This window comes from Morchella importuna, assembly GCF_003444635.1.
Source record: "Morchella importuna strain M04M26 chromosome Unknown Morimp01GS003, whole genome shotgun sequence".
Taxonomy (NCBI): domain Eukaryota; kingdom Fungi; phylum Ascomycota; class Pezizomycetes; order Pezizales; family Morchellaceae; genus Morchella; species Morchella importuna.
In genome coordinates, this window is record NW_025763400.1 from 361,457 (window position 1) to 372,472 (window position 11,016).

At 46.7% G+C, this 11,016-nt stretch overlaps 3 protein-coding genes across 3 annotated transcripts; 1 reads left to right on the forward strand and 2 right to left on the reverse strand.

Moving 5' to 3' along the window:
• Window positions 1-785: 785 nt before the first annotated feature.
• On the reverse strand, window positions 786-3,446 carry LAJ45_01614 (uncharacterized protein; the record flags this gene model as incomplete). Its single annotated transcript, XM_046111207.1, has 4 exons — window positions 786-859; window positions 924-1,209; window positions 1,269-3,180; window positions 3,421-3,446. The coding sequence occupies 4 exons, from the start codon at window positions 3,444-3,446 to the stop codon at window positions 786-788; spliced, it is 2,298 nt and encodes a 765-aa protein (XP_045975151.1).
• A 79-nt stretch (window positions 3,447-3,525) lies between these two features.
• On the reverse strand, window positions 3,526-4,627 carry LAJ45_01615 (uncharacterized protein; the record flags this gene model as incomplete). Its single annotated transcript, XM_046111208.1, has 5 exons — window positions 3,526-3,550; window positions 3,612-3,727; window positions 3,870-3,957; window positions 4,137-4,204; window positions 4,589-4,627. 5 exons carry the CDS (start codon window positions 4,625-4,627, stop codon window positions 3,526-3,528), a joined length of 336 nt encoding a protein of 111 aa, XP_045975152.1.
• Window positions 4,628-8,761: 4,134 nt separating this feature from the next.
• On the forward strand, window positions 8,762-10,443 carry LAJ45_01616 (uncharacterized protein; the record flags this gene model as incomplete). Its single annotated transcript, XM_046111209.1, has 6 exons — window positions 8,762-8,898; window positions 8,966-9,119; window positions 9,350-9,374; window positions 9,464-9,971; window positions 10,052-10,324; window positions 10,374-10,443. The coding sequence occupies 6 exons, from the start codon at window positions 8,762-8,764 to the stop codon at window positions 10,441-10,443; spliced, it is 1,167 nt and encodes a 388-aa protein (XP_045975153.1).
• Window positions 10,444-11,016: the final 573 nt, after the last annotated feature.

The following is an 11,016-nucleotide window of genomic DNA, read 5'->3' on the forward strand; positions in this document are numbered from 1 at the left end:
ACAAGGGGAAAAGGGAGAAAGGAAGGGAGAGAGGTAAGAGGGAAGAGGGAAATGGGTGAGATATTCCAGAAGATGCAGAGTAATAGGGACCACATATCAAATTGCGCCAAATCATATATCGCATCGTAGAAATAAGCGATCAAGAAGAGTGAGAAAAAAGAACAAGTAGACCCACTAAGAGCATGCAATGTATCATACAAAAAAAACGTTTGACTGCCCTACCCAAATACCTCAAGAAAAAAAAGAAAGAAAAAAAAGGAAATGAAACTCCCCAAATTCGTCAAATCCCTCCCTTCCCTCCCCTTCATCAAAACTCGGTTTTTTTTTTTTTTTTACGCAAGACACAGACAATTGTTTTTCATAAGATACGAGCAGGTGGAAACTAAAACAAGGGGAGAAAAAAGTAATTTGCCAAAGTAAAGATACAAGAAACGAAGAAAAAGGGGTAAAGTAAAGGAAATGATCATTGAACTAAGCCACCAAACGTGCCAACTATACTCCCCCATAAATTTGGTTTGGGGAAGTACCGGGGAATAACTAGATTAATTAGGTATCCGTCTGTGGTAGGTATAAAGCGCTACACCAACGAGGTGGGGTGTCTAAATCTCCGCCTTCTGAAGGGGTGGGTGATTTAATTACGGTGTTGGAGCAGGAGTTGAGGAGACGTGATACTTCGTGTGACGATGATGGCATGAACGGATACGATGAATGTGAACTTCAATATTTCGGGGAACAGGATATGAAGGCACCGCCCTTTTACAGTATTTTCCAGAGACATGAAATGCCTATTCTTCCTCGCTTTCTGACCCCGAGCTCTCGTCGTCATCACTGGATTCACTATCCGCATTTTCGGGAGCAGCTACGGAATTTATTAGCGATCTCTACTACTCATCGTGTCAATAATTATCACACTTGTAACTAACCTTGGGCAGAAGTGGGCAAAGGCGTTGGGTTGTCGAAATCATGAAGTCTGGCTGTGAGATCCTTGATCTTGGCCTCCTGTTCACTCGCAGACATCGGCTTGTTCTTCCGCGGCTTTGAGGGCGCCTTAGTCTTGGCCTTCGATTCCTGGGCTGGACGAGGTGGTGGTGGTGGCGGGACGTATTTGGCTTCAAGAGCTGGTGTATACTTTGATACATAAACATAGAGCTTGTATAAAGTTTGAGGGTCTAGCTCATCTATATCTAGCTCGATTTCGTCATTTTGACCCTGAAATTGCTGTATATTAGCAGATGTCAAAAAAATAATACATGCCCATAATTTCATACCTTGTCAATCTCGGGCATATTCTGCCTGATCATGTTGAGCGCATATGCCATCTTACCCGATGGCAAGAAATTGATCCTTTCGGATAGCTCGGTCTTCTGCTCCAAGGTGATGCGAGGTACATCCTTCTTACTACCAGATCTCTTAACCTTCTTTGCTGGTGGTGCTGGAGCGGCGGCTGTGGAGTTCTTTCTAGAAGGTCCAGCTTTGCCTTTTTTGGAATTTGATGAAACAGGTGGTGTTTTCTTGTTTTGTCGTTTGAGTGAAGAAAGTTGATCCTTCATCATTTCGAGTTGCTGCTCCAAAGCCTTAATATCGGGCTGATTAGGCTCCTCCTCTTCGCTCATCTCATCCTCATCGTGGTCTTCAGGTGGTGGCGAGGCGGAAGCGGGAGAATGGCTACCCGGGTTGTCCCTGACATATTTGGCTCGATCGGACCATTTTTCGTCGAATATACCCTCCAGGCGTTTACCCATCTGATGCACAGCTTGATTCGGAGGATTAAACTTGTAGCAATTCCTGAACATCAAGCGCAAATCCGCCTCGAAATCATTCCCAGTCTCATACTGATTCGTCTTGAGTTTGGACTGGATAGTACCAAGATCCATGGGCTTCTTGATGATTTTGAAGTACTCGGGGATATTAAGAGCCACTGGGTCCACCGGTGAATAAAATGGGAACGCATAGGGTTCATGGATTTTTTTGTGTAGCTCTTTAATGACCATATCGCAGAATTTCAGTTCGGAAGCATTCTTCTTGCGTCTCGGTTTTACATCTGAATACGGTAAATCCTTGGGAGCCGGAGGGTGAATTTCTCTCTTTGGCCTGCCATCGCCAGCTGTTGAGTCACGACGAATTTGCGGAATTCCAGACGGCTGGAGACCAAAAGTAGGGGAGGCAGCTATAGGCGATTGCGCAACTGTTTTTGCCTCCTTCTTAACTTGTGACGATTTAGGAGCTTTCGCAGCCGATGGCCGCGACGATCCACCCTTCTTCTTACTAGGCTTTGGCGCACTCTTTTCCACAACTTCAGGTGCATTCGCTGCTGGAAACCCTTTCATATGTTTCTCCCAAGAAGCCTGCATGCTCTTCGACATGTCGGTAACAGGGTGTTCATTACTGTTGAATAGGACACAGTTTGAAAGAATCAGATTAAAATCGTCCACGATTGCTCGCGGAGTCTTGTACTCGTTATTTTGTAACTTCTTTTCCATCGTTTGGAGATCCATAGGGTTTGTGACGATCTCGTAGTATGTAGGCACATTAAGTCTCTCGGCATCAACTGGCATTGTAAAAGGGCGGGCGTCCTTGGTCCGTCTAAGACTTCGAATAACACCTAATACAAACTTAATCTGTGACGGCGTGATTGGATCGGTGGAATGGTATAGCGGCGCCTCGGCTGAGGATGATGAGCTATCCATCTCTTCCGTTTTCGCCCGCTTCAATGGAGGCCCCACGTTGTCATCGTCCTCCCTCTCTCTTGATGTCTTTACTGAAGGCGCATCAGTCATCGCATGGTCGGCTGTTGATACATGAGTTGATGGCTTCGACCTGTCACTAGGGGCCCCGTTTGTCCGTTCGGGAATTTTCGTTTCCTTCCGCAAATCTTCTACAATAGCCTTGTCGCGTATTTTTTGTCCCTCTTCTACGTTAGTCTGTCCATTCCCATGAAACGACATTGATGGTGCGCCGCCTGCTGGCGAGGTTATATGTAAATCAGAAAGTTCCTGTGAGCTATCTGTTTGGTGTAGTGGAGGAGTTGGAATTGGTGGCGATGGGGGTGCGTTTATTTTTTTCGCTGTACTATTGCCATTCACTAACGGGTCGCGATCATCATTGGCGATAGGTTCATCTTTCGGCGAAGATGGGGCAAATTCTGGTATAGAAGAGGATGTAGTAGATTGCTTGACCGTTCTAAAGTAGCGGAAGGATAATGTAAATACAATGTTTTCAGAAACATGAAAATGAAAGACAATGGAGATAAACGAAAAGGATACAAGAGGAATTTCCACCAAAACACCACATCTCAAACCTCATAACCATCACCTGAGACGCATCTCGAGGAGATACGCGGCGAGATATGATGCCGGAGGGGTATGTAGGGGAGGGCAGGGGAGAAGCGACAAACAGCAGACAGGAACAGGGCAAACTCACCCATTAACATCCAAGTCCATCGCCATCGTCCCCTGTGAGACAGCATTGTCCGCCTCCGCCAAGGCGGGAGCAACCGTCTCAGACTTTGGGTCGTGTGGATGGGTGCTAGCCGACAGCTGTGGACTCATCACTGCCATAGAAGACCCAAATGAACCAAGCACCTTGTTGAAGTGAGAGGGAAAGTAATTCACCTTAACACCCACCAAAGGCGACGACTTATGGGATGGGGAAGCGCGACAAAAAGAATCCAGAGGTCGGCGGATTTATTGAAGTAACGGGTGGTAATTAGCGATGATGGATGGATTACCTATTAAGGGTTGAAGAAGTAAGCGGGGATGATAGATGGGGTAAGGCTAGAGGCGGTGGTGGAGGTGGTGGTAGTGGTGGTGGGTTAACAGAACGCTGATGAATAGCGTGTCGGTGTGGTTGACAGGATGATGTGTGGGTACAAGCGTGGATGGTTGAAAGTGTGGCTTCGTTGGCAGCAACGGTGGAGCCTCAAAGCGTTGTACAATTAAAGGTTTGGGGCAGGAAAGCCTGCACACGAGTAGTAAGCACCACACACGCACTGGGGAAGTGGGGAGGCAACCACGCGTATGGCCTTGTGTAGAAGTGGAGAGAATGGGCGGAAAAGAAAAAAAAAAAGAGGGGTAGGGTAGTAGGGATATTATACTGGTGGGGGAGGAGGAAGGCGAAGCAAATGGTTGGGTGGTTACCAATGTAATTGTGTGGTGGTGCGTTGACAACAACGGAGGAGAGAGAAAGAGAAGAGAGGAAGAGGGATCTGGCAGGGTAAGTGTGCTTTAAAGCTTGAGTATTTTTAATGACTCAGCCTTTCGCTTTTTTTGCTAGCCCGTCGCGCCACGCGTTATCCGATTTGGAATAGATTGTGGGCAACAAAAACGAAAAAAAATGTGGTAAAAAAAAAAACAAGGTGTCAACGGAGATTAGATAATAAATCGATTTTGCTCTCTGTGATTGTTCCTTAGAAAAAGTTATTTTATATTTTTATATTTTTGAGCCGCTTCCAATGCCTGCGGGCGCGTGGTGTCGGGTTTCGTATTGCGATGGGGAGATAAGATGCAAAACTTCAGGAGGCCGCAAAATGGACAACAAAGTGTGAGAAGAGACTGCGTGGGAAAGTGCTTCCTTTTGTATTCGGCCCCACTGGCTGAGACGAGCAGACGATTAGGAGCGCCAAGGACATCTTGCATTTAAACCCTAGCCCCGCCGGGAAGGAGTTTGTACCAGGGGGCAACCATTGGTCGATTCCACTCACTCCTGCAGATAACTACCCCATCATCACCACCCTCCCCTTTTTGGCTCCCCCCTCACCCCCCAACAACAAACTGCACTTATGTTAGAACACACAAGAGAGAGAACTGCTGATAGTATGGAGAGAGTATTGAGCTGTCTGGTCAGTACGGTAGCATCATCCACGTATGAGCGGACAACGAGTAATCAAGACGCGACTCATCTCCAGTTAGCCAGGAACCAGTACCATCATGCGCCACCGCCACTAGTAAAATCCATACAGAAAACACAGAACTGGAAAACGCGCTGCTGATCAAATCGTTAGAAACGAAAGAAACGATATCAAAAAGTTATCGAGTATTTTGTGTATTTGAGTGCACGCCTCTCCGTAGTGTCTTCCGGTGGGTGTGTTTGCGATGATGCTTTGCTGCCGTAGCAGCCGCGACCGTGCGTTGATTCGTCTGCACACCGTGTCTGGACATTCAAGCCTGCCTGTAGCTCAACAAAGCAACGAAAATAAATAATGAAGCATTCTCGGCGTAAGCTAGACGTTGGAAGTTGTAGTATCGGTGCTGCTGTAGTTGGCCTCATATCCAAAATAACACGTAAATTCCGACCGAACGATATGACCGAAGAGTGGTTGTCGTTCCATCAAAGACCAGAATAGAGGGGAGGGGAAGTCGCAATAAACCAGGCAACTGCCCACCTCCGATTCCGGAAGAAACCAACATCTGACAAGCAGGCCCAGACAGATCAGATCTTAACAAGAGAGACGAGCGGGTTGGACTCCAACTCCATGGAGCCTGGGGGCTTGAGGCGAAAGGAGACGGTTCGACCACCATGAACGATGGAGAAGGGGGGGCTAGAAAAAGAGCACAAGAGTGGGATTTCAGAGATCCTGGTTTCGTGAGGGTGTAATAGCGTAATCCTTGTTGGCCCGTGATCCCCTGTGCCCGCAAATGGTGAACACAACATACCCGCTGGGCGGAATATTTCAAGCAGCAACAAGAAACCAATCCGTTGCCGACCATCAAAAATGAAAACGAGAATTCACTCATGTGTGATCACTCGGTACCAACCTTGTCGTCATATGGTATCACCCAATTTCAACACGGGAACTTCAACTCCGCGACTTCTTCACGACGAGAGTGGCTGGAAGTAATGCTCATTTCATGCCTCCCAACGGAAAATTTACCCTTGTTACACTGAAGATGCGACCATTTCGCTTCCTTTGGCAGGTATTCTACTTTGGAATGCTTTGCGGCGTGTTGAAAATTTGACTGTCCAGGACGGCACATTATTCACCCGTTGAAATTTTGTGGTTACCTCGAGTCTTCCAAGCCACGGGCCATATTAATTACAAACTCCCGGATGGGTGTTGATAGCAATGCAAGGTGTCTTGAAAGTTTTCATTCGACTCTTTTACCGGCGGCGGAGAAATAGAGAAATTTACATTAGGATTGGAGCCGAAACCGTATCACCATGGAAGAACGGATTTCTGTTTTTCTTGGTACCGGTACCGAAAATAAGCCCATGGGTCAACAGGATGATGGATTTCAAGTGGCTATAAATTAATATAAACCTGTGTTAATTCTCTATGGACAAATTGCAAAGGAAAGAAGGGAAAGAAACCCGATCAAAAGCACGAGCATATACTCTAGGTACTCTTCCCGATTTTGTTGTTCCCCGCATACCAGGCTCGGTTGTGAGAGATCTACTTTGAAATACTCGTAGTCAAAGTAGAGGTACTGGTCGTTTTTGGAGCATTAACTCCCCTCCCCGCATATTCTTACGGCGACCTGCAGTGCTGTGCTTATGAAGAGTAGGTACTCTAGGTACCTTGCCCTAAAGTACTCTAATATTAAATGTAAGTATAAACCTATCACATGTGGCTAGTATATGGGGATCTACAGTATCCAAATACTACGCTGCGATCATCGGATTGGCAGGGTGCTCTGCCTACAAACGTCTGCGCCTTCACCCCCTCTTCTGCCAAAGAAGGCATTTGCCAGAAAGCTCCCCGCCTCTTTCCCAGTGGCCTGGTACGAATGATGATATAGTGTTTCATGCAAGGTCACCGATGCCATGGGTCTACGTCCTTTCCGCTGCAGTTAGAAAAAACCCTAGCCCTTGAGCAGACATGTATCATGATCATGAAGAGTATGATAGTTGGGTTATGGACAAGGGTATCATACGATAGCCTATTTCCCTTTCTCCCGGGCCGGGCCTCCGTTTAGGGCCGTTTGCATGTTTAAAGCGTAGTTAGTACCGACTTCGTTGAGATATGGTTGGGCAATTGAGCCCCAAAAGACAAACACGGTCTCTCGTAGATTCTGGCTGGAAAAATCATTACTCACTCACACTCTGTGAGTTGCACTACATGGTAGTGCAATCCCGCCAAGAAATCATATGTGCACTTTTTACGCAAGCTGAAATTCCTGAGCAGCTACAGGCCACGTGTATGCACAATAGGGCCAAGCAAACGCCGAAAAAAGATCTCCTCGAGAACCAGTTAACAAGTCACTCATTTTTTTTGATTCCCGACGCAAAATATTGGTGCGATCTCGGCGTTACGTCGGCCACAGTCGATGGTCGTCGATGGTGCCATGGGAGGTAGAGGCAGGTAGAGGCAAACTTAGAAATGAACCCCAGCCAACCAACAATTATCAAAACACCCAACCACCCCAAAGGTGTCAGACTCATCTGAGATCTAGATACTAGTTTGCCTTACCACCACCCACATATCTGTCTTTTGGAGCCGAGACTTTTTTCCTGTGGTGTGATGAACCCCCGTACTACTCTATGAACCTGAGAGGCTTAAGGCACAAAACCAAGACGGATACTCGCATTTGGGTCAGGCAGCGGTACTAGAGTAAGTTAACGAGTGGGTGTCCGATGAGCGCCGCGGACAGATATTCGTAAACCCCCAGTACGATAACGGCTGAACTTCCGACTGGGTTTGTGTAAAATCTCCTAAGCCTTGTTCGACTTTATTTATTTTTTTACCATTTCCAATCTAATTATGAGTGAATATTTAGTTTGTTGATCAGTAGGTTTGAGTGATCCCGTGATGGTAATGTAGAAGTTGTGGTTGGGTTAAGCTCTCTTGGCGATCATATAGATGACTGAGGGCTCCTTGCCGAAGTTTGGGGTAATTCCAATATGTTCTGCCGTGTATAATTGGATGAGTTGGGACTTTTCTAAATACTGATTCGAACCAAAGTGAGGTCATGTACGTACGGACAGCTTCTTCCGGCCACATGTACCTTACTCGACCCAAGCTTAAGTCTCACTCACAGTCGCTCATGACCGAACTGTGTATGTAGTTGCGTTTTTCCGGCCAGAAGCAGTTCATGTGAGTTTTTCCGTCGCCTTAATCGCCGTTATTAATAATTGCATGAGTGGTTATAACTAGTGGCCTTTCATCCGTGAGTCAAGAGACGTGTTTTCGAGTGATATGTTGTGAAGTTAGGCCGCTAGATATTGCGGGCGGTAGGTTGACGTTGGCGATACTTGTAATAGTAATTGCGGGGATCAAAGCTCCATTCTGCACTGCAAGAGCCGCTGGCCAGCCAGGCTGTCCATTTTTATGCGAGTCATAGTGACGAGTCGTGAGGACCCACCCCCTGTCTGGCCAGTTTTCCATGCATAGGCCCCAGTCTATAAACGGGCCTTCTGCTCCAGCTTGGTCTGTGGAGACTTTTGCCGGCCCACATTATTTGCCACTGGTCTAAAACACCTGAGCTGGGGATACATTGGCAGTGGAGATCACCACTCTCGAGTGATGGATTGTGACCATGTAATATAGTGGAAGTCCTTTGTGTGGGCGCGGTGGTGTGTAGAATTGCGTTTACACCTCACATTACCTACAGAACTGAAATTGGATCTCACACCCGTAATGCCCACTGCATGCGTACTTTGTAGCATTGCACTATACTATGGCTATGGCACCGCGATAACATAAGGATCTGTCACCGCGCCGCCTATCGCGAGGAAGCCTCTCCCAGTTCCTAGTAGACAGACTCTTACTACTTTTGGTTGCCCTGTGCGACGACAACAACCGCATCCCGCACTCTTAGTTTACCACATGCGGCGACGTTTTTTTCCCTGTGGAGAGAAATGTGGCTTCCAGAAGACAGGCACCTGTTTCATCAAACGGGACGGGAAACCCCTGGCAAGGAAGACTGCCGATCGTTGCCTGACTTGGACCTCAACCTCTGCACGGTTCGTTCAAAAGCTCTTTGGATGTTCTGAACATCGTAATTGATCGAATTCCGACGGCTGGGCCTAGGGGGCAAGATTCTCGCTTTCTAGAAATAGAAGCATTGAAGGAAGAAGTCTGTGCCGCGTCATCAAGCCTCATGTTTCCAGGGACAGGGACAATCCAGGAGGAGGAGGGAGGGAGGGATAAGATGGAATTGGATGAGATCGATCTCTCCTGCTGTGTAATGGCTTCTTGATCTCTCTCACCCTTTTCTCCTTTGTTTGATCTATCCAGCATCGCGTTCCACTAGAAGTTGTTTTTTCAACTTCAATTCTTATCTTTATTGCTATAGCTAAGCTTTATAAACAGCTAATTGCATTCCTTTATTTTTAAACTATGAAACTTCACGCTCGTTTGATCACTTTGCTCGTTTCTTTTATTTTGTTTATTAGCGTGATATGTTTTCACCAGGCCCTCAAGATCAGATATCGGAAAGGTAAGCAAGCTTTCGTCCAAAGGCGGAATAAACCATAGACCTGCCCAACGTTTGCCGACTTTCCGTTGCTAATGTTTGTTACTACACAGCGTTTGGACTTTTACCCTCACGTTTGGTGATTTTTGGCGACGAATGGAGTGGCATCCTACCACCAGACACGCTTCGTAAACGAGACAAGACATCCGCCCCCGCGCATGTCTGGACCGAGCTCCTCTGCTCGCACATACACGCCGAGTGTAGCTCTTTTGCCCCGGCAAACACACAGGAGATCACCCGGATACAAAAAGGAGAATATGGAGCGGCAGTGGATAATCTTATATTCGACCAAAACTCGACTGTGCCGGACCTCCGGACACAAGTAGCAGCCTGGATTGAGGCTGAGCAGAAAGCTATAGCCGACGGAAAGAGCCAGGAACGTTCGAGTCTATTTTCGGTGTTTTTCGGTGTCAACGATGTGTGGAAGTACTCAAGTTACAGCAGAGCAGATGGGGTTGCAGCCGTGGATGCAAGCTTGGACTCCATGTTTGAGCAGCTAGGGGTCATGGGTGCCAATTGGCCGGATCCAATCCAGGTGCTGATGCCCTATGTTTTGGACATGTTAGTGCCCCTATCTCACCCGTGGTTCAGATATCAAGCTTTTTCTTGGCGGGAGGCTAATTCATTGAATGATGTTATAGAACTATGCTTCCGGGCTGGAAAAGGTTTAGGGAGAGGAAGGACTTCAGGCAGGAGCAACTAAAGAACGCAGTTTTCCTAACCAGGAAGTGGAACCACGGTCTCGACCTGAGGGCCAGGAACTGGAAGAAGGGTAGAGTCCTTCTTTGGGATATGAACAGGTGGTTTCTCGATGCCATCAGGAATGAGGCGAAGGATGGGTGGTTCGAGGTTAAGGAGGGTTGTGCAAAGAACAAGAAGGATATCTGTGATCGACCGGATGAGTTTCTCATGTGGTAAGTCTATGCTACCATTAGCTTTAGAGTGCACTCTAACAAAATTCAGGGACGACATACATCTCGGGCCACGCGCTCATGAGAAATTAGCTCAAGCCGTCGTGCAATATCTTTTGTAAATGCATTTGGAAGAGACATTCGGATGTTTATAATACCCTTTGGGTGGGTTTGGTTTAAATAGACTTTGCATATTGGCAGGAGTATATCGATATGGTTAATTTCGATGTTTTTGTTTCTTTTCTCCGATAAATTGTATATAGAATTCTGGTGTTATTGGCTGTGATTTTTTTGTTTTCGTAGGCAGTGTTTCGAGATTTGCATAGAGATCAACCATGCTGCCTTGTATTTAGTCTCTAGATTGATAATATTAATACTTTGCAGACCGACACAGTTCCGAAATTGCTGCAACTGTCTGTACTCTCATCTACATGAGATCGAATATCATGTAGCATGATATTGCGCATGTGGTCTGCAATATGGTGCATGTAGTTTATGGTTTGCTTTTAATTAATGTTACCGGCGGAATAGCTCACCCAGCAAAAAGCAACACATTAAAGAAATGAGATACATAGAACGAGAGTAGGTAGAGTAGTATCCAGGTTACACTCTGCACATGGCATTATTAATTGCATGTAGTGTTTAGGTAACAGCAGAGGGTGCAGTGTCTGAAGATGATTTCCCCTGCTTCAGAG